Source organism: Parus major, chromosome 1 (genome assembly GCF_001522545.3).
Source record: "Parus major isolate Abel chromosome 1, Parus_major1.1, whole genome shotgun sequence".
Classification (NCBI taxonomy): domain Eukaryota; kingdom Metazoa; phylum Chordata; class Aves; order Passeriformes; family Paridae; genus Parus; species Parus major.
The window spans coordinates 71,828,568-71,852,210 of NC_031768.1; the positions used below are offsets into that span (position 1 = coordinate 71,828,568).

Consider the following 23,643-nt stretch of genomic DNA (forward strand, 5'->3'; position numbering starts at 1 on the left):
CCCCCATTGTTTATGAAGTAAAGGTCTGTGCCAGCCCCAGACTTAGAGTGTGCTTTTAAAGTTTAGTTTACAACACAAAAGGAAACAGTCAGTTTTGATTTGCTCCTCATTTTTGAGGGGGGAGAGACAGAAAAAACCCACTGACCCCATCTTTTAACAGAGAAAGGAAATGGTTTTAGAAAGCAAATTACCTGTAATCTTTATTTGAACAGGGAAGTAAACATGTATTCAACTAATTTTGATGCTGTAATTATGTGTCACTGCACAAGAATTCATACTTGTACCATTAATGGGCAAGTTCCATTTTTCACCCAGAAATACATTCAATAGCTTAGAGAAGAAGGAAAGAAAAAATCTATAAAACAAGGTGTCAGAAAGAGGTTAAAAATAAGATTTATTTGCAAATCACTTTGACAATAAACTAGTATCTCTGAGTTGTGCATTTTGGGACTACAAGTCAGTTCCTTTGTGTTCCAAGATTTCCATTTGCATGCAGTATGGGATACCTCTAGAATTCAAAATGAACTTCGAAGTGTCCTTTTTTTGCCTTGCTGTGCTGAGAAAGTCATTCCACAGGCACACTATAGGAGAGTCAAAGTCTTTGTAATGAGAAGCTGTCACAGGAAACACACAACAAAACCACCTTGGCTTAGAAAGAAAACTCACTTGGGAGCTGTTCCACATTTGTTTAACACAGTGTTAAGCACTTCAAGATTCTCACAAGAAGTACCTGGTGCTGTATGAAAAAAAATACCATAAACCCAAAGCAAAAAGTCAAGAGCCCAAAACTCAATAAATATCAACATCTACCCTTATACCTCACAGGTATACTGAAACCTCATATTTCTTTCTGATGTACAAATGCACAACACATCTGGTTATGACCCAAGTTCCTTCTCTTGGAAGCTGATAAGCTGTCTCATGTAAAAAAAAAAAAACAAACAAAAACAAAATCTCAAGATTTAATAGTACTAACTGTATATAAATGAGCTCAGGACAAAGGCAATACAAAGTGAGATTTACCTTGTTGTCTGACTGTGTGAGGGCAACCTCTCAGTCATAGTTAGAATCGCAGCAGCAGAAGACAGCAGCATCTTCAGGACATTCCTTCAGTGTATGCCTCCCCTTCTCCCTGACCTTCCTCTCTCTGCCCTTCCACAAAGCCTTGAAATTTTAATTCTGAAGTCTGTTTTAATCAGATGACATCAGAAGTGTATTCTGAAACCCCTACGTGATTAAGTTTTGAGCAGACCACAAGTAGTATACCTTGCATTGCAACGAAGTTGAAAGGTAACAAAGAAATGAGGTAACTAAGAAAGAAAATAAAAGAATCTGACCCATATCTATTTTTAATATAGTTCTAGAAAATATTAACTTTTATAACAAAGAGGAACTTTTTTCTCCCTCTTTATGAAACTCAAAATATTCCCAATATTTGACACTGGAAAAATAACTTTTATCTCCTCCCATATATGCAAGAAAAGATGTCCAGATGTCATTGTTACCAGTTCAAACAAAGCATTAATGAATGCATTGGATCATTCAAATGTAAACAAACATGGTTGATATATATATACATATATATAAATGCAAAAAAATATTAAATTTAACAACTACTGGTGATAACCAGTTCATGTAAGTATTACGTAAAGTTGGAGAGAATAATAATCTTAGAAACATTGTTTTATTTGGGCTACTTTAGAAAGACTAAAACAGTATTCAACTGAAAGCTCTTCATCATCAATGCAGATATCACCTCCCCACAGGGGTTTCCCTGTATCTTCTGGGGAACCTAGGCCATTTCTATGAAACAAATATACTTGGTCATTTCACATCAACTGTTACTGAAATGATTCTGTGAGCAAGGCCCAGAATCAAGCAATCTCTCCAAGATGAACAGCCCAGTTAACATCAAACTGCCAACTGCATAAGTTCTAAACTAAAAAGGGATAAAGATTTCAGAACAAATCTGATGTCAACAAACATTGCCCTGTTCAATCCAAACTCAGCCATATTTTAGAGGACAGTGAGAGTTTGCAATGGGTAAGCAGCAATTCCACTGGGTATGTTCTCCCATTACACAGCTCCAAGAATTCGTTCTTCTAAGCCTGGTCTATCCCAATATTTGTGGTGTAGTCAAATGTAAATACTGTTGAGGTTTACTCACATCTGATTTAGGCCAGGGTTAAGCTGCAGGTGCCAACATCCTGCATCAGCCTCTCCTGGTTTCACCTGGGAGGGAGCTGATTTTCTTCCCAGTAGCTGGTACAGTGCTGTTTTTTATTTAGAATCAGAATAATGTTTGTAACACACTGGTGTTTAAATGTAAACACAGCTTAGCAACAATTAAGTCAAGGCCTTTTCAGATTCTCACCTCACTTTCTGGGGCTGCACAAGGAATTGGGAGGGGACAGAGCCAGGACAGCTAACCCCAAGTGACCAGCAGGAGGTCCCAGAGTATATGGTGTCATGCCCAAAATATCAACTGGGACAAAAGTTGGCTGGGGGTCATTGCTCAGAAACTGGCTGGGCATCAGTCATCAGGTGGTAGGCAATTGTGTTGTGCCTCACTTGTTTTATGTATTTTGTCATTATTACTGTTGTTTTCCTTTCTCTTCTGTCCTATTAAACTGTCTAACACATGAATGTCACCTATTTTCCCCTCCAAGTCTATCCCTCCATCCCATTTGGAAGGGGGGTGGGCAGTGGTGGGGTGCAAGTCAACGGTTAAGTGGCCTTTAGCTGCCTGCTGGGTTAAACCATAACACAGCTCCTAGAACTCATGGGTTTAGCAGAATTTTCACAAGACAACATTTGCCACATCTCATTGAGATTGCAAAATTTGGAAAATTCCTATCCTGAAAATCCACTATTTGTTGAGAAAGTATCGTATTTACTGAGAATTTTAATTAGCTCTGAGCATACCATCTTTAATGGCAACACTTCAAAAAGACCCCATGCAGTCCTACAAGCTTTTTTCTCTTAAACATTCAGGTCTGACACCAAGAAATTCTCAGAACTTGATTTAGGAGAAGTCTTGTACAAGCGATCCAGTTTTTAGATGTCATTAAATGTTTTGGCAGAATAATGTAATATGAAATCAGTAATACTCTTGCTAATGTTTATAATCCAATGACTACTTATAAGAATTATTATTGCATTTTAAGCGTAAAAATATAAGAGGTTCTATAAAGAAAATTAAAATAGCATTAATCTAATATTGATAGTCATATAAAATAACTCACAATTATGTAAATTTCCATATTTAATTACACATTTAAAAATAAGTTATAAAAATAATTAAGCTTCTTTAAAACCCCTAAGATATATTCTTTTAGGAGTTTTTACTCATATCTACTGATTGTCTAGCATCAGCCACAGCTTCTGGTACTCGAACAGTCATATCATTCATTGATTTCTTCAAGCAGATTTGGCAGCCTAAACGTGATCTGTGGGGAAACAGGAAGTTATTGTTAGTTCTTGCCCACCAGCAATCTAACAGCATTTACCCTCTTGCATCTCCAACACTCAGCCACCCCAAACTGACCATGAACTAGGAACAGCCACTCTTGTGCAGGGCCTTAATCCAGCACAGGAGCGAACCACGTGCATCAGCACAAGATCTGTGTGGCAATAGCCAGCATTTACGGCCAGAACAGAGCTCAGCACACTGCAAAGTCCCACAGCTGACTACTTCCTGCTCATTGAGACAATGCAGAACATGGGTGACCTTTCCCTTTCCAGTGGGTCACTGAGGTCACTCCAGTGCAGGGAGTGATGCTTGATCTCTCAAGGGACGTCTGGCACCTCTGAAGAGACAAAGGCAATGAATCTGAATGAAAGCCTCAGAGAAAGCAAAGCCTGGCCCCTCCATCCAGAGCTCAATGTTCTCCAACGACAAAAGCCAAGACTGGGTGTAAGCCAGGAAAGTAAAGTGAAAAGACAAGAAACATAGGAAGGAGAAGGATAGAATACTCAAGACACTGGAGGAGATGTTGTCTTTCATTTCTATACCTATCATTCAGGACGAGAAAACCAGATGTTGCACACAGGCAATTAAAACCAGAAGATTTAGTACCATAACAAAACTCTGCAGACATCACAAGATGCTTTTATTGCTGGGGTAACTTTAATTCAATGTCCATGTCTCAGTATTTAAGTACAGAATACTAAAGACATCAGCAAGGATGGGCAATGTTCTGTAGCACCAGTCCCTGGCAAGACACCTAGCTGACAGCCTGTTTCAAGAATGTAAAGTTGCCACTCTTTTATCCACCTCTCCATATGCATTTATCTGCACTTGCCTTTTAACTCCAAATGCCATTTTCTATTGCTCGAGCATAAAATCCTCGTGCATGTTTTCACAGGCAGGTGATATGACCACATCACTGTAAACAAACCTTACTCCTCCCTGTGTTTTCCTAAGTCTTTCAAAAGGATGCTCACACTAATTAAAACCTAGCACAAATCACTTTTACATCATGCTGTTGATCACATACTCTTACCAGGCAGCTTAATACTTCTTGTTAAAAGATGGCTGGGTTTTTTTAACCAATTTCTTAGCCTTTACAGGGCCTTTGTTTTTATGCTGTTACACCTCAAAGTTTAGCAAACAATTTCTAGACCTAAATAAACTGCATGAAGTGCAAGATCTTTCATCACAGTGACTTATATGAAGAATTTCCATATCTGCTTCATCCCTCTACAAAAGCTCTGTTGAAATCTTTCCTTACCCATAGCAGACAGTATAGATTAGAAACAGCTCACAGAATGACAAGTGTTCTTCAGTTCCAAATCTCACTTTAAAATGTTGAATCTCATTTTAAAAACTGAGTTCCCACCTTCCTAGTCCTTTGATGTGGAAGCAATTTCAAACCAACTAATTAGACCTTACAGACAGCAGTTCAGAAATGTCATAGAATTTCTGTAGAGCTCCTGGGTGAATGCTACTTGGCCATTACTATTTGTTACCACCCAGTTTATTTATCTGCAGTAATACTACTTCTGTGGACACATCGGTTTGAAAGACCACAGAATAAGTCAGGATGCCCTCTGTAAAGAAACCTTCCAGTACATAGCCCATAAAACCTCCAGAGGTAACAATGAAAAAGGAACTTTGCTTTCATGTTATCTTTTTCTATTTTACATGCACTTCCTACGTCACCCATTGGCTCTGCATGTAGACAGAGTTCCCTGTTTCTGACAGGTTAGAAACAAAAATATTTGCCTACTTTTTGCAAGCTGCTTCTCATCTTATTTTTTTGCTTTACTATTCTTATTTTAACTTACCAGGGCTTGCACTCCCCCGTCTTACTACTTTCTACTGTTCTGCAGTTAATCTGAACAATTTCATTTTAACCTAATTAATCCTTCTTTTTAAAAAACATGAGCTTTCATGGCAGTTGCTGGTTGAAACTTTTCCAAATACAGAGCCACTGACAAGAACAAGCTGCTACGCTTGTACCTATGACAGAACATAGAAGTTCATCTCCATTACTCAAATTTACATCAGCACAGGAGTCCAGTTAACCTGCAGCAAATATCACCCACTTAAAGCTCTGTCTTTCAAAAGAGCCATCCTCTCACATAAATGGAAGGTCCCTGGCCACAGGAAGAACATGTGATGCTAGAAAAACCTAATAGAAGTACCAAACACCTTCAGAGGGTGTAAAACTTAATTTGCTATGAAGAACTTAGAGAGGAAAATAGAAACATTTAAACAGAGAGCTCTGGTGTGCTACTATTTTCCAATTCTTCAATAAAATCTCCTTGCTTTAAACCTTTACTTAAAAGGTAGCCAAAGAAAAAGTTTTTTTATTAGATCATATGCCTCCTATTCAGGAATTATTCTGGCCCTGAACCCAGAAGTTACTCTTTATTATGGTAGGTCCCAGGCTTAATAGGCTTATGTTTTGTTTTTTTCAAAACTGAGAATGAGTTTTTGTGAGACAGGAAAAATGATAAAACAAAAGAAGCTGTAGGTTTCTTGTAGCTTGATTTCTTGGCCTTTCCAACCTCCCACAGATGTTCAGATTTGGCTGAAGTGAGAAAGTGTATTGTCATGTAGAAATGAGTATAGGATTCCTTTTACTGATATAAGGAGATGTACTCTGAATTAATTTGTCTTTCTTTGCAGAGACAAACTCTATGCTATACAGAACATAATTGGAAAGATTGTCAAAGACTTCAACAAGCAGTTCTGCTAAAACATGAAGGAAAGGGCTTAGGAAACCTCATAAGGCAAGCTGCCTACTGTCCGTGTGAGCATGTTCTGTGATAAAGGCTACTTGTGCACCAGCAAGTACCACAGCCCACCAGGAATGGGTCTGTGATGAGGATTAACATCCTAACTACAAGATGTGTGGTAGTGGGCATGATGCAGAACACAGCTTTACTTTAGAGTACCTCTATTCTAATCCTAATACCTACCAGCAGTTAGAGCACTCTTCAGCATCAGTTTCTCCCAAAGGGAATCTGGTTTGTGTGCACAAGAAGCACTGTGATATGAGTCAAAGCATAGCAATCTTGTACACTGACATATCTCTACACTGTTTGTCCTAGAGAAGGCTTGAAGGAAGGATATTAGCAACGTACATAAATACCAGAGAGGCTGGAGAAGGTGGAGTCTCTATCCTTGGACAGATTCAAAAGCTGTCAGGACATGGTGCTGGGCATCAGATCTAGGTGGTCCTGCTTAAGCAGGGGGTTGGACCAGTTGACCTCAAGAGGTCCCCTCCAACCTCAACCCTTCTGTGACTCTGAAAAGAAGATCTGACCAAAACCTAAAATACTGACAAACACATTCATAAAATACATTAACTAGCTACAGACTAACAAGGGAGAGAAAACAGAAAGGTCCAAGAGAAACAAGAATAAGAAAATCCACACACAGGACAGCAGTGGCAGAGCTTTTGTGAAAACAACTGGGTTTCCAGTCATACTTTAGAGCTAACACTTGTGCATCAAACCCCTCTGAAGACCAAGTACTGGCAACTGACATTTTTCAGTGACAAAAACAATACTGACATATTTTTAATACTAATTCAAACAAACAACATTTAAACATGGCAGTCCCATTTGTGTAACAGAATCCAGCTATTCATTAAAAGCTGATTGAGGTGCTCCAAGAATATTTGACTGCCACATCTGCAAAACTTTCTTCCCATTCTTGGAGAAGTAATGTAGGAAAGTGTTATGTTGCCTTACGTTTCTGTGAGGCCATATGCCAGGTCCAGCATGTCCATCTCTTCATCAGTAATTGCATCTAGTTTCTCAAATATGTGGTCTTCAAATATTAAGTGACAAGTTGAACAGGCTAGTGTTCCTTCACACGCACCTAAAGAAAAGTAAATCAAGATAAAAAATCCAAGTTTCAAACTGCAGCTGAATTTCAGAAGAAATCCTGCATGTGTTTGTTTCATGCAAGAAGTCTCAGTTGATCAGCAAAATTAATGTTCTGTATATTTCCACATTCATATACCAACTCTGTATTCAACTACTAATAGTAGTTATATTATATAGTTATATAGTAGTATAATAGTATTTCTACAATTACTATAGCATTTGAGTAAATCTTAGTGCTAAGTAATCAGTTAAAAAATGCTTAAGTAATTCCCTTTCCACCATTTAAAGAAAGAAGAGCTTTCTACTATAAGAATGCAAAAGCAGACAATGCTGTCAATCAACACTACTTCATTTATTTCCAATGCTGATCCTTCTTATCTCTCTCTTTCCCATGGTTTTGAGAAAGTTTTCTCTAAAAGTTCAACAGCAGACACCTGCCACACAAAAACAATTACTTAGAAGTACAGGGAGGAGGGATTTTATACCTATTTCTTCTCACTCTACTAATTCACAGCAACAAAGGTAGTCAGGCTGGAGAGAGATGGCTTACATGGATTACAAAGTGTTCCAGTGCGAGTCAAGGACCTAACAAGTTGCTGGGGCAGAGTAGCACAAGCACCAACTCCACCTACCTGCTACAGCAATTAGGTCACCACAGCACAGTAGAAGTTTGAACTCTAAAAAATTTGTTTCTGTCACTGAACTGGGCTGTGTCTTGGGCTGGTACCAAGCTCTCCACAGTGTTGAAAAAGAAATATGCAACTTCAGGAAGAAAGGGAAAGCTAAATACTGTAGAGATTACAAACTTTGGGCTCTAATTTAAATTTATAGAAAAGAAACAGATAACACATTAGCCAATCTTCACTTATTTACTTATTTCTAGGGAGAGCAAACCAAAAATATTGTGATCACATCACCTTTGTAATCATATGGAAATAAAGGAAGAAAGGTTGTATGTACAACCACTGCTACGAATAGAAAGAGTCAAATTCATCATTACCATGAGAACCAGAAAGCACCGTGCTGCAAGAGTACCAAAAGCATATATTCAAAATGATCAGGACATCGTAATACATTTGATTTTTAAATTATATCATGTCCTCAAATACACATGAAAAAGGAGAGTTTAATTAAAGTGCCAAACATAAAATTTGTCATATCAGCAGCTTAAGGATCGTTAATGTTGGGGAAGTAAAGGAAGGGGTGAGGGGGGAAGAACACTGACCAGTCTCTTTGAACAGTGGAAGGTCTTTCCACAATCATAAAACTGGCAATAACAAATGAACTGAGTGCAGCTGAATCATTCAGTAGATCTGTAACCCTTTACACAGTTATTTCTATTATTGTTAATGCACATGGGATGCCCCCTAGTGATAGAAGCAAATATGCAGGATTTACATTTTACTTTTCCCTCATTACTTCTTTCTTAAACACAGAACATACATTTTTACTACGTTATTTCTCTGCCCCAGTACGATGTTTCATTAGCAAGTGGTTATTAAAATGGGACTAGTACATATTATAATTAAAGACTGTTACAGTATTCCAAATTTTCAGTTTGGCTTCCTTTTATTGACACCACTGCTTTTTCCCACTTTACCAAAATGCTTTAACACAGCTGATATTGACACAGAGAACATTGACTATAGAATATAAGCAGACCAGCCATAAGCCTAAATAAGTCATTTAATAAGTGATACATAAAGCTAGTTAAAGGCATTACAAATTTGAGACAATTTTCTTCCCCTGATATATTCAACTCCAGACATAAAAGATGTCTCAGATACTAAATATAAGATTTTAAATATTATCAAAGATTTTATTACTAGTAATAAAATTTATTTGCACATAACTAAAACACATCAAATTTCAAACTGCTACAACACTCTGCTGGGTTTTTTTTTCACCAATTGCTTCACATGCATTCAGTTCTGAAAATTGTACTACTACTTTCAGCTTTAGTTCTATTAATTTTACAGCTCATGTTCATATAAATACCTTCCCACAGTATTTAATTGCAATTACCTAATACCTTTGAGCAATGTGGTCTAGTGGTTTGAGCAACAAGGGCTGGTGGAAGATGCCCATGGCAGGGAGGGTTTGGAACTGGTCTTCAAGGTCCCTTCCAAACCAAACCATCCTATGTTTCTAACTATGGAAAGTGCAAAAGTTTGAAGAAATAGAGAGAAGTTATAACTGCCTCTTGTTTTGATTTTAAACAGAACTTGTATCAAGTTAGAATTTCACAAGGTCTCCTTTATACCAGTTCTTTAATAGGAATTAAACTCTTTGCTCTTCCCTGCTGACACTGATTTTGGCTGTTTCTTTCACTTTGCACTCCTCAGTTATAGATATGGTTATTATCAGGCTACAAAAAGCCTGATAATAAATTGAAACAGTCTGGCACTACAGAAGTAACCAGACACTTAGAAATACACCAGCTCTGTGTTTCCTCCAGAACAGAACCTTTCAGCTCAGAAGAGGTCTGCAAGTGGCATGTTTCAGACTCCACTTTGACAGCACTCTGTGCATATTCCTCTCTTTAATACTCAAGCCAAGATCATCCTAAGTATTTCTTTAAAACTTGAACCAAAATATTCTATTCACCTACAGAAAGAAAAAAAGGGGAGAAAATCCAAGCAAAGTACAGCTAGGTTTTCTCTATAAAATATTAATTTACAGTTGGACTCAATGATCTTTTCCAATCTAAATGATACTATAAATATTTATGCATAAAGAGAACATAATTTCTAGACACTGAATAAAATATTCAATTAATCTACTTACCAAAACCATCTATGTCTAGATTATTGTCAACAACAACATCCAGCAGTGAATCCCCAGGTTTTCCCTTGGCTGTTAGTTTGTCACCATCGCGGTTTATGAAATGAACAGTTATTTTATCTTCTGAGCTGAAAAAGAAAATTATATAATACAATTAAGGAATTCTAGAATTTTTTAGTGCTTTAGAATTGATTGAATACTACCAAATAATAGTTGATACTACTACTATCAACTCCAAGAAAAGATAAACCTAAGGTATTGGCTTTTAAAAGCTGTAACAGGTACAGGCTTTTAGTGCAGTACATTGAAAAAATACCATGAAAAATAAGAACAAAAAAACCTTGGTGTTCGTTTTGTCACTACAAACTATATGGGACACAGATGTTTTGTCTTTCACCAAAGACAGTTTATTTTAGGCACAATATTTGTAACAAATAAAGAAGCTTATTATAAATGTTTCTCTCCCCACCATCCTGTGAACTCTTGCTTTGTATTTATGAATTTTTGTCCTTATAATTATCACTTAGGACAAATTCTAAATTTTCCCATTTCTGCCTAGAGTTTTAGATATTTTACTTTATTAGTTCTGAAATTTAATTTTTCTCTCCTCCCACAAATGGAAATACTCCAATAGCATTCTGCTGTTTTTAGGCACAGACTCTCTGAGGAGTTCATCTTGTAAATATTAATTCTAGTGAAGTACAAAGTTTTTACTGGCTTCAAGGAAAGAAGGTTTTATATTTTTGGGGGCTTTTTTCCACACAATTGTTTAGTTAATAAAAATTTCACTTGCAGTCTGCTCAAAAATGTCTTAAGACTAAAACTTTTAACATTAAAAAATTAATTTTTTGCATTCCATATTATTTCACATGCAAATTAAAGCAAAGCTTTAAATGTACTAATAAAATACAGTATGTTCCATTTTAAACAGACTATTTTATTTCCTACACTAAGTGAGCAAAACAAAAACCTTTTGGATGGACAGTGAAGAAATCTGCCAAGAGATGACATAAAAACAGAACAAGTGAAAGCTAATTCAAAAATTTATGTTTCCATGTGAAATCCATGTTTAAGAACAACATGCTTCATATTACCCATACTCTTAGTAACTGTGGGCCCTGAGTCATTTATTTCATACGAAAAATATTCAAACTTTAAAATCACGTCACCCCTGGAAAATGCTAACATGTGCATCTGAATACTAAAGAAAAAGTTTGAAGTGGCCATGCTGAAAAAAATCAGTGAAGAAATTGTTTTTGTAACTGGCTGTAAAACAATGTGTTTTTAGCAATCCAAGTCCCAGCCTGTTATGAAACAACAACAAATGTTTGTTGCTGTAGACTTCATACACTTGCCACAACTCTTAAGCTCCATTGGCACCAGTGTGCTCTGTGATGATTCATTATGATATCATGTTCAATTCTTTTCCTATTATCCCTCAATCCCCTCTCTAGAAGGCAGCCACAAGCTACTATTAACTGTAAATTCATTCCAAAACTATAATTGATAACAAAGGATTGACCTTGTTGACCTGCAGAATGCAATTGAAACACATACTATAAAAAAATTCAGACATCTTAAGGACTTATCTTTACAATATATGATTTATGTTTCACAGTCACCTGTGATATCCTAGGACCACCACCAAACCATTCTGTGGGGATTTAAGAAACCACTCTGCTTTTCATTTTGCTCCTCAGCTATGTTAACACCTCCCACAGCAGAACCAAGGAAACAAACACCCACTTAGATAAACTAGTACAAAATTCATCACCTCCTCTGGGAGTTTTAAGACTGATGAGTTTAGACTGCATCTGGAAAGGTGCAGATCCACATTCTGAGAGCCTAAGATAACATCTGACAGTGTAATTTTGAACTGACTCAAAAAGCCCTTCTAGAGCTCAAAGTACATTCTCCTTTGCTGAAAGGTTTCTGTTAACGTGACAAAAACAACGCTGACAGGAGACACAATGCAACATGTACTTGCATTTCTGGGTATTCTCTGCCCAAGGTATAGACGCGGCAAGTACTAAATATTTATTCCAATATCTTAAACATACTCTATTATAGGATTAGGCACTCAGAAGTACCATGGACCAAACACCAAGATGTCTAGGCATCCCTTAGATCCCTGGAACTTCTGTAAATGAAGAGTCAACTCCCTCCCAGTTTTCAAAACACACTTGAAATTGTCTTCACCTGTGGTTACACTCGAATCTGATAAAACACCACAGTGCCACATGAGGAACAGTCCCACCCCCGCTCCTTTGTTCCTCCTCTCTCCAGCGCTAACACTGTCCCGCAGTAACCTCGGTCTGGGAATGCACTGGCTGAAAGCCAAGGTCAATAACCCCACAGATGTCAGAACCAGCAGAGTCAGATCCGGCCCTTGGATGAAATTTACACCCGTTTGGAACGGGTGTGTTATTGCAACGACACAATCCGAGTTTCATGATCAGATTAAACCAATCTCTTCACAGTATAAAAACGTGGGTTTGGGTGATCCCCGCTCCAAATCACTTAGCCATCATCCTTACGCCGGTATTCCCACAAGTCAATTCCTTTGGCTAATGGTGGATGAAAATCAACCACAAAAACGAAGTAGACCCAACTGGACCATAAAGCAAAACTGACAAAAGTGGCACTGCTCACAAAAAAACCAAGGAAACAGCAGTAGGCCCCCCCTTGTCAGTAGGGGCAATCTGATATTTGCTTCAGCCAGCTGAGGACCTGCACTGTGGCTGTGCATGCCTCATGGTGTGCCATGCAGCAAGGGGACAGATGGAAGCATCACCACCAGGTCACTGACTTTTCTTAAAAACTGACACAATAATTAATCTTTCAACAGGATGTAATCCACCTTGATTTATAACTGAAACTACAATTTATTTATCTATGTGAAGTTAGAGTCTTAAGTTTTTCAGTAGATTTGTTTTTTTTGCTATTGCCACCTTCTATCACCCTTCACTTAGCCAAAATATTTAAAAGAAAAAGTTTCTGGTGCTTTACTTGATGAAAATACTGTGTGTATGCAATAATCAGACTAGTCAAACATTCAAAACACACACTGCGCCAGTCTCCTCAATGACTGGGGGATACATTACAAAAAGTAAAAATCTCACCCACATGAAACAATATTTAGAGTTTATAAATTTCATCTAACACGGGTTTTGCCCGCACAGACATTGTTTGCATCAAAAAAACCCCAACTGTCCAAATACCAAGATGCTGCAAACCAGTCACAGCCACTTAACATGAAACAGAAGCCAGGCCTATGCATGAATAGCCTGGGGATTATCAGGAAAAATACAATTTATTTTGTGTTATCTGCATGAATATCCCAATTCATGCTCAAATAAATGCTTTTCACCAGGTGTAAAATACAATTAACAAAACATAAAAACTTTAACCTTGTATTGCACATGGTGAGACCAGCTCTGTTATTTGCAGATCTTTTAATAAACAGAAAATCCATCAGCCCTAATTGCCTGAGGAGTTCCTTGAATTAAACTATTATACAGGCCTCAATCAACAGAAGTTATAAATCTGAACTAATCTTTAAAGCATGCAATTATTATGCTGTGCACCAAAAACATTGTACAGCTAACCAGACTTGTACAAAAGAATTCTGAAATAACTACCGTTCACCATGAAATTATAAGGAAGGATAAGGGATAAAAAAGGAGTAAGAAAAAGGAGGAAATGGAAATGAAAACATAACACCTGATGCTCCACTGAAACCTTTGGAAACCTCTGCTCACAGAAATCACCTCAGGTAATGTTTTGTATAGAGAGGTTTTAATCCTCTGGACAAATACAGGTAATTTTACACGCATAAACAATGATGTATCTTTTTACTGAAATAACACTGGCTGATTACATAAAGGTCAGGAAGTGGTTCTCACATATGATGCCCAGAGAAAGTAACATGCATAAATGGAAAGAACAATAATATACAAGAATTTTTCTTTTCTCCCAACTCACTCAGCCAGGTTGAGATACTGAGTATATACAAACAACATTGGAAACACTTGTTTGCATGAGCTTTTTTGCTGGCATGCTCACAAAATGAATGTAAATAAATTCTACTCTGTATTCAGCCTGTTTGTGAAAGACATTAAGGAGAACTGAGGAGACATGAGGGGAATTACAGCTCTCACATTACTATTAGGTAAGGAAATGCTTTCCCTTTATAGGATTCTTTTTTTCAATTCTTTTAATACCTTTTAAAAAAACTTGGCAATATGTCACATCTTTATTTTTTTAAATAAAAACTGCTAATCAGAGACCTCAAAATCAACTGATTACCAGCAAGATCCCCCAGAGAAGAGACCTGACTAGCAACTTACTCATCTCAAATGGGAGTTCTAGGCTAGAAAGGTCTCTCTCTCTCTCCATATTAAAAGTATCTGCTGGAACAAAGTCAAAGATCACCTGCAGGAAAGTTTAAAAGCAAACTCTTGAGACAGCTTTGATGTCGAGGGCGCTATCCCAATCTTCTGGCAACAGGCCAGACTACACCCTTGATGCTAGGCTGCTGATTGTGGGACCTGTTTCAAGTCTAGAAAACTTCTCTGGTAACCAAGTACATCAGGCCTTTAAAACGTCTGTATTTTAAATACTGAAAGCTGCAGACTCTGACCATCTTTGAATATACAAACAAAACCCAGAGGGTGGTGCATCAACAATCTATGACCACCTGTAATAGACATCAAAACTACAGCTGTGGATTGTGTAATATTAAATGCCCACAGATGTAATGCATTCTGAAGCACCTACTCACACATACTGGTGAGGAGAGGGGGAGCTCTGCACATTTACATTGGACCACAGAATCAATTAGGTTGGAAAAGACCTCTGAGATCATCAAGTCCAAGCTATGACCAAACATGACCGTGTCAACTAAACAGTGCTAAAGGCACTGTGTCACTTCCAGTCCTTCCATGAAGATGCAAAAGTGCTCTTCAGTACAGAAAAACTATACCAAAGGCAGAAGACACTTTGAGTATTAGGATCTCTCTGATACGTGCTGTACTTCTACCACAAGCCCAGCCAGACTATCACGGGAAAGAAAAACCAACAAAACCAAACAACAGAGAAAAACAAGTGGAACTTTAGTAAGGTCATAACCTCTTAGAAAACCAGTCTGAACACCAGAAATGCTGGTTTACTGTTCCATAGCATTACAAGGCACTTCAACGGGGTTCCAGGTCACACCGACCCTGAGCCTCACCCACAGCGCGAGCCGGTGCGGGGCCTCGCCCGAGCCAACCCACAGCGCCGGCACAGTTCTACACAGTCCTACGGGGCACAGCTCGGTGGAAGGGCCCCCCTAGAGCGCTTCAGTGCCGCCGCCAAGCAGCCGGTGAGGGGCGGAGGGGGCCGGGACCGCCAGGGGCACCGCGGGAAGGTCATCCCGCGTCAGCCCGGTTCGGGCGGCCCAAGCCACAGGCAGCTGCTGGCCCCGGCTGCCCGCGGCGCCGAGATCCGGCCCGGTCCGGCTCCTCCGGTCCGCCGCTCCGGGGAGCCCGCCCGGCGCCTCACGGCTGTGACCCCCTTACCTGAGCACCGCCCGGGCAGAGAGGCTGAACGGCCGAGCTGCCCGCCCGACAGCGGCAGCGCTGCCGCAGCCCGGTCTCGGCCCGGCTGCCGGCGAGGCGGAGAAGAGCCAGCGGCGGGAGGAAGCGGCGGCGGCCCGGAGGAGCCGCGCCGGCCCCGGGGAGGCCATGGCGGCCATGGCGGTGGGACGGGAGCGCTGGGGCTCGGCGGGGCGGGGGCAAAGTCCCGCCGCTTACGCTTACAGCGCGCGCGGCGGCGATTCTCGCAGCCGTTTACGCAGCGCGCGGCGTGGCCCCGGGGTTACGCAAAGCGCGCGGCAGCGCGCGGAGGGGCGGGGCCGGCGCGAGGGCCACCCCCCGGCCCCGCCGCTGCCCTCAGGTGCCCTCGTGCTGTCCCGCACCGCCCCCGTCCCCGCATCCCAGCGCTGGCTCTCCTCTTCCCGGGAGAGCGGAGCCATGGAGCACAACGTGTGCTGACCCTCTGCCCGGCTGGGCCCACGAGGCTTCTCTTGTCACAGCAAGCACTCGGCGCTGGAACGCGGTGGAGGAGTCACTCAAAGGGTCGTCACTAGTTCCCAAATGCCCCTTTGGGAGGCCTGGCCCGTGAAGGAGTGGGCACCAGCTCCAGGCTGGGCGATGGTATTTGGAGTTCCCTTGAAACAGCTTATAATAATTGTGGAACTCCCTGGGAAGTGGAACTGGCAGCTGGGAAGTCTGAGCCGTCCACCTATGCTATCCAGGCAGGACGATGGAGAAATTCCCAGTTCTTCATTACTGTTTCTTATGACAGAGGACCCAACCTCTAAAACACGGCTATCATCAAATGGACAGCAGTGCTGCTGTCAGAGGGTCTAACTAGGGATGAACGTCCATGGTGCATGGCTCAAGTACCAGTATGTGCCACAGGAAATTAGGAAATTTCCTGAGCAATCACAGACTGCACATGCAGGCTTAACTTGTCTCTGGTAGTTTTGATCAGATGGTTATGTAGATACCCTTCATTCTACCACACCTGACTGGAGAGTTCTGAGTGAATAAGGAAGAAAAGTAACAATTACCTGGAAACAATTCTTTCAAAGTGGAATGGAAATGAATGGGGCAAAAGAGGAGGGAATGATACCTCTGATACACTTGAGGTTGCAAAGGTAATTCTTGATGCCTTATAATTTTGTTGCATCAGAATAAGGTTGAAGAGGGAGATAATACACTATATAACTTGAACTTCTGTATTTTCTTTAAGGACAAGAGTAGGTTCTGGTGGAAATGTCCTGGTGGAATTGTCAAGAGCCTCCAAACTGTCTGTCCATAAACCGAGTGGTCCATAAACCACACTGAACTCATTTTCATTTGGTTTCACTCTTTTGCCCCACAAGCGAATGTGGCCATGAATAATGCAGTTTACTTCAGTGCTGTCACTGCAGCATGGGGTTAATATATACATAATCGTAAGGTGGTATAGAGCTAAATACATACAGTTCCAGCTGGATGTCTAATGCTGTAAAGCCAAAAGAGCACATCACATAATCTAGTCTGACTTCAACCAGATGGCTGCTCATTGTAAATTAATGGCTGATTCAGGAAATAAGCCTGAAAGGGACCCTCTGTACCTTCTAATGTAAACCTTTGCTGTCACATTCAACTCAAGCAACTAAATAAAGAAGAATTAATCCATTTCTTAGAGTTTTCTTGCTCTTTTTAATTGTACTGAAAAACAGTCCCAAAATTTCATTCCTTGGAAGTGGAGAAAGCCTAATTATTTATCAATTTTCAAATAATTTCTTTTATTAGTTTAATTCTGAGTATAGAAATATTTGTGTCAGTTTTCCACAGCCAGAGCTGCTCACAAATTAAAACAATATCTCTTCGTGACATTCACCCAACATTTGTTGTACCCCCTCCAGCCCTTTTATTTTAGCCACTGTTCTTACTAGTCTCCTTCCATAATACAGGAAACCCTCACTGTTATCCCACTGAGCCATTTGTGCAAATGTTAGTTTGAATTCCCCATTGTTAAACACGGGTGACCAGTTAGAACATTCACTTCAGGTCTCATAGAGTGTCCCTAATAATATGACCCTGATACATAGGGTACACAATCCTAGGACTGTGTTAGATCTTTTTTTTTCAAGTACAAATTAAATTAGTAGCCTCAAATCAGCGAGTTTTAAATCAGTGTAACTAGTCAATAATCCAGAATGCCCTTTGCTGCTTCTCATTAATGAAGCCATCATTAATAGCAAGAGCCCTTGGTTTGCCCAGACTGAACAGAGTAAGGTCTTTGAACTTTGCTTCGGTCTGCTTTCATGTGGGGTTTTCACTCATGTGCCATTTTAACCAGAAAGGCCAATTCCATGAACCTGCTTCCCATGTGTTGGATATGTTCCATAGATCTGTTCTAGCCCTCTGACTGCCGTGGCCCTGAGCACGTTACCCCTTTGCAAAAGTTTATTTGGCAAAGTCCAAGGTCAGTTTCTTCACTGATAAGACCAGCTGTAAAAAAAGCCAGCAGCAAGGGCCTGTCTTTCCCTCGAGAGCCACTTTTAACCTGTGGCTTTTCTCCAGCCCTCACCTGTGCCCCAGGGCAGCTGTGCAGCAGCTCTGTTCACACCATCTCACATCTCCTTGAGTCTGGCTCTCATCCAGACTTGCTGACTTGGCATCCTGGCATGGCCTCAGACCTGCCTTGCCACTGCAGCCCTGCTGGGTGCCCATATGGGCTGTGTCTGACCCCAACCACTGTCTCTTGACCTAATCTTGGCCCTGGATTGCTGCTCCACATCCTGCCTCCTTGTTGATGAAGTGACTGCTTTCACCTGCCTTGGTGGTGTGCCAGAAACTAAGCACACTTAGTTTAATTTAGTTTAGAAACTTTGCTTCTGTTGCAAAGCAGCCAAATCTTGCTGCTCCCTGACATCCACTACCCTTAAACACAGAGCCCCCCTAATCCCCTCATAATTTCTATATAATGTATAATTTTGAGTGGGCAAGATTGAAGAAAATGGTGGCGTGATTTAGGACTTCTTGATGAAATAAGAGTAGCAGAGTGAAATAAAAGAGAAAAATTACAAACTGTGTGTACATATTATCTCTCTAAATCTCACATTGGTTGTGTGCAAGTTGCTGTTCCTCATCTCTGTGGGATATACACCCTGATGGTATACACTTTATGAGAGGCACTTCATAATTTCTAGCATGAGTTTTATTTTGTGTAAGTTCTCGCACATTGGGGAACTCTTTTATATTTTTTTTAAATTTTTTTTTGGTAGGTGTATCCTCCAAGTCTTTACTATTTTTAAGAAGGTACTTATAGGAGGCCAACAAACCACTAGATGGCAAACAGTTTCAGCAAGAGAATTAGCACATGGGCATTGATACATCCTTCTGTCCTGAGTTTCAACATTCCTTTTCTTGTCCAACTTCGTGAGCTGGTCCTGGAGAGTCTGGGTTGAAGCTGACACAGTCCTTCTTCTCTCTGCCTGTCCCTCTGTTTTGCTGTTGTAGGATTCATGAGTCAGGTGTGGGTGGATTCCTACAGGTGACTTTTGCTGAAACTACCAAGGAAAAAAAAAACAAACCAACCCCCCCATCCCAAAAAACCCCAAAACAACAACAACAAAAAAGCAACAAAAAACCCACAAAAAAACCCAAAAAAACAAGAAAGGAAAAAGAAGAAAGCAAGCAGTTTCCAGGAATTTTACTTCCATCAACCAGCCTGGAGACCCACACTGTAGAACAAGATGTATCCTGGGAGAAAAGCAGTCCCAGCTTGCCATCTTGGGTTGTTTTATGCTGGTAAGCAAAGGTAGCACATATTCTTTTTTTTATATAGAATTCCAAGATTCAGGATGATACAAACATAAAATATGTGTATCATTATCAGCAGATAATTTGTATAAATTACTACAGAGGGTCTCTCTGAGTCCTGTTTTTCTATCCAAAGGAAACATGGAATGAATGCATATTTACAAAATAGAAATTCAAAGTTTTTTTTTTTTTTAGAAATTTTGAAAAAAAAAAAAATCCACCAAGTAATCAGACTTCTATATATCATTAGCTTTTCTGGTCGCTCACAAGTTCTCTATGAACATGTGTTTTGACCAGGATTTTCCTGGAAGTTAAATTGTGTCAAATTAACTCTTTCAGTTAAAATATTCAGGGAGATCCAGAGAAAGGAAAGAATCCATCCAGCCATAAACCTGTGAAGTTTCCATCTGTAGCTGAGTGAGATGCAGGCCCTGATAGCTTCAGCCCAGGAGCATAGAATTTAAGAGCAGTGAGGTCTGAAGTAATCCATGCTTGAGAAAAGAGAGGAATGTGAAGGACAGGTCATCAATCAATGAAAGATTAATGGACAGGCAAAATGCTCACGGGGTGTTTGTTTTTATTTTGAGAATTTTTGTGGTTTGCAAGCCTTACTGTAAAGGGCAGGTAATCCCCAAATACCATGGAAGTGTCAGTAGCTGCCAAGGGATTCTGTAGCTAAAGGGAGACGTGGGAATTTTGGCACTTTGTTGGTGAGGATCCAGTAACTGTGGTGCAGGAAGGTGGAAATTTGTTCTGTTTGCAATTGCTTTATCTTTGCTGGTTTCTCTGTAGCACCTGAAACACAGCCGGAAACAGAGAGAAATGTTTGGAGTTTTGTCATTCAAAGAGGTGGCACCCTAGGAATAATCCAGAGAGCCTGGTGTTTGTTATCCACTCAGAGAGGAAAGCCAAGGAGGTCTGTCTGTCTTATGACAGGAAGGTGAATTACTGCCAAGAAATTCTGCTAAACTGTAAATAATCCGTTGCTTCAAAGCCATGCTTCTGTCATACATAACAGACTGTGAAATCTGTGTGAGAATTTGCATCTCTGAGTAGGGGATTTTAGAGTTAGTTGCCTGAAAGTCTTGATACTCTTTAATAGAAAGACGCATGAGTTTTTCCACAGGAAAGCTTTTCGTACTCTTTTGAATTTCTGAAATTCTTCATGTTACACATAACATTTCATAGCAACAGTTCCTTCCTATGATAAGCTGAAAAAGTATATAGACAGTGTAATGTGAAATTTCCAAAACAAACCAGAATTTGTCAGCACTGAGCTAGAGACACATTTCCAATTTGATTATTTGTGTCCCTCAACAGGGGACCTTGAAGTGTTTTCAAAATGCAACCATACAGTGTCATGGAAGGGAAAACCACTATGAAATACAAAAGCACCATGTCCAGCTCATGTCTGAAATCCTTTACCTGTGTGTTGTTGGTAGATGGGAAAGTATTCTGGGGAAACCAGTGCTTGCTTCATTCTTAGTTTCTTTCCCAGGTGGCAACTTTCACAGTTGCTGCAGACAAAATATGGGGCTTGAGGGACCTTTGATCTAACATAAAACAGACTTTTGGTCTGATGCTTTCCTAATTTTCATATGTATAATAACACCCTGAAACAGAACTTGTTTTTACTGGAGGACCGGACTTGAGGACCAAAATCCACAATTTCCCTGGTAAATTTGGGTCAGGCCATCTTTTTCAATACTACCAGCGTCACAAATTGTGATCATTACAGTAATTAGAGTCTCCAATTAAATAAAAAAGCATTTCCAACTTCCCAGGATTGGTGTTGGCAATGAATTACAGCCTGACATGCATTCCTCTTGTCTGCTACCCACCTCTTTCTCTTCTCTGGATAATGCTGTTATAATTTCACAGTAATGTATTTCCACTCTTTTCCCGGAAGTCCATACAGTTGTTTAGTAAGAATATGTGCAAGAAAGTGTAAGTAAAATCTCTCCATCAAGCAAGGATGTCAATTGCTCTAGATACTGCAAGTCCTAGATACAAGCTGTGCTGTTGGTAGCAAGTGAACGAGTGATGTGTAAGGTCCTACATGCTGATCTTTTCTATCTTTGAAAAATACCTCTTTGTATAAACCTCTGTGAAGGAATTAATTTCCTGTTAGTGGCAGTCTGCTGGTTTGTAATGGGAAGCGGCTCAATGGCACATGAGAAAGGCTTTAGTATAAGATTGTTAGAGAAAGAGTGATGCTCAAAGGTAGTGAGTGCACTGAGGCAGGGGGCTGTGTGTCCACCAGGAGGCATAGCGAGCTCGGGCTCCGTCTCGTCCACAGTCCTGGAAATGCGGCAGGTACCAGCAGTAAAGGGGAGCAAAAGTGTTCATCAGGTTTTTACAGCCGAAGGCAGAAAATGTGAGAGAGCTGGCAAGAGCTGAATAAAAAGCATACATGGCAAAATGTTGTCCGGTCAAAGGCTATAATTTTAAAAAAGTTTTAATTCACAGTCATTGGAAGTTATAAGTGGTATGACAAAAATAAAAATGCTAATCAGTGTATGAAGCAATACTGGGGCTTAGCTTCTTAAAGTATATACCAGCAGTTGTGTGAAAGGCCAAATTACATACTTCTGTGTATCTAATGCACATGTGGAGAAGGACAAGGTTAGAATTATTGAATCCTGAGTTAGAAGGGACCCAAAAGGATCATTGATCCTGGCCCTCCACAGGACTGCCCCAAGAATCAAACTGTGTGATGCCGCAAACATTTATGGATGTGAATGGTCATATCTGTTACATCTTTACAATATAAAATAGGTTGCAAAACCAGCTGGAAACTTACCAGTAAGTACTTGCACATTTGGTTTCTTTGTGGGAATTCAAGCTGCAATAAGCTTATCAGTTATGCTCCTTCTCTTACGGTGTAACTGGAGTTACAAACGAGGATCCTTCTCTCTGATCCTAGAGGCATGTATAGGACATCAGAAATATGACCAATAGTGTTTTCAAAATTGCTAAATTTTGTGATTTTTAAAATACTGTAGTAAAATTCTTATTTTATGTCATTTCAAAATCTGGTAATTAGCTAGGAATTGAAAATCTAAACCCAAGCAAGTTCTCTTCCCAGGCTTGGAGAGAAACTTAAGAACGTGGAAAAGAAATAAAGAGAACCCCAAACTATTATTAAGTTCTTGTGAGTTTTGTTCTTTAATGCTGGCCTTGTGACTTTCTGAGAAGCAATTTATTGAAAGCCTTGGTTTGACGATTCTGTGCTTGGCTAGCTTGGGCATGACCCAAGTTCCCTTTTTTCTTGGCAGCACTTAAAACAGTTGAGATGTAGCCTATGCCCCTTTGTAATCCAAGATTGCTGCATGCAGTTAAGAACCTTTAAGCATGGGAAATGAATAAAGTGACCCAAAGCCATGGGGCCTGGCTAGTGGTGTGGACCAGCGGGGTTGGGATGAGGAGCCAAGGGCCCACTCTGCTTCCCTGGGACCAGCTTCTGTGTGGGTTTAGTCCAGCTGACACACTCTGGCTGGTGTAGAAATTCTGTTTGACTTTCAAATTGCGCTAGTTTAGCTGGCACTAGTCCAGCTGCTGGAAACCCAGTTGCATAGAGAGAACTCTGCTGATATTTCCAGTTCTTCAGCATTTATATGAGCTGCTGCTGCACTCCAAAGAGACGCAGTGTGCAGCCATCTCCTGCAGCAGGTCACGTCCTGCTGGAACAGTGCGGCAGCAGCACCAGGCATTTTCGTGACCATTCAGCAATCTCAGCAGTAAAGCAGCAATAAAACAATGCTTCCAATGTACTCCACTGGCTTTGCCTGTCGGCTCTTATTTCAAGGCAGAGCGCTGTGCTGGCGTATACATAGCATGCACTAGGTTTCTCCCGCGCCGCTCCGAGGGCTCCTAGCCAAAGTGCGGGCACGAGGTTGGAGTTTGCAACCCATAGCGGTACCCCTGTGGTTCCAAACTGCTGAGGTAGTGCCCTACCCTATTACTCCTTCATACACTTCTGCTTTCTATGTGGAAACAAGGGGAACAGAATCGTGCAGCTCTCAAGTATTAGACCACGCCAAATTCTGTGATTTAAACAGGCACAGCTGTGAAGTTAGCAGAGTCCTGCTGTGCTGCGCCAGCTCAGAGCTGGGCTTACAGTCCTGATGTGGAAGCCTGTGCAAAGACAAGT

General features: G+C 40.4%; 1 protein-coding gene and 1 long non-coding RNA gene across 2 annotated transcripts; one reads left to right on the forward strand and one right to left on the reverse strand.

The window, feature by feature from the left end:
- Positions 1-370: 370 nt before the first annotated feature.
- Positions 371-15,895, reverse strand: FDX1 (ferredoxin 1). Its single transcript, XM_015644641.3, has 4 exons — positions 15,690-15,895; positions 10,132-10,256; positions 7,207-7,336; positions 371-3,449 (listed from the first exon to the last, which is right to left on the reverse strand). The coding sequence occupies exons 1-4, from the start codon at positions 15,863-15,865 to the stop codon at positions 3,335-3,337; spliced, it is 546 nt and encodes a 181-aa protein (XP_015500127.1). The 5' UTR covers positions 15,866-15,895; the 3' UTR covers positions 371-3,334.
- A 200-nt stretch (positions 15,896-16,095) lies between these two features.
- Positions 16,096-17,355, forward strand: LOC107200168. The gene is made up of 2 exons (XR_001519536.2): positions 16,096-16,831; positions 16,927-17,355. It is a non-coding gene; the product is annotated as an uncharacterized LOC107200168 (long non-coding RNA).
- Positions 17,356-23,643: the final 6,288 nt, after the last annotated feature.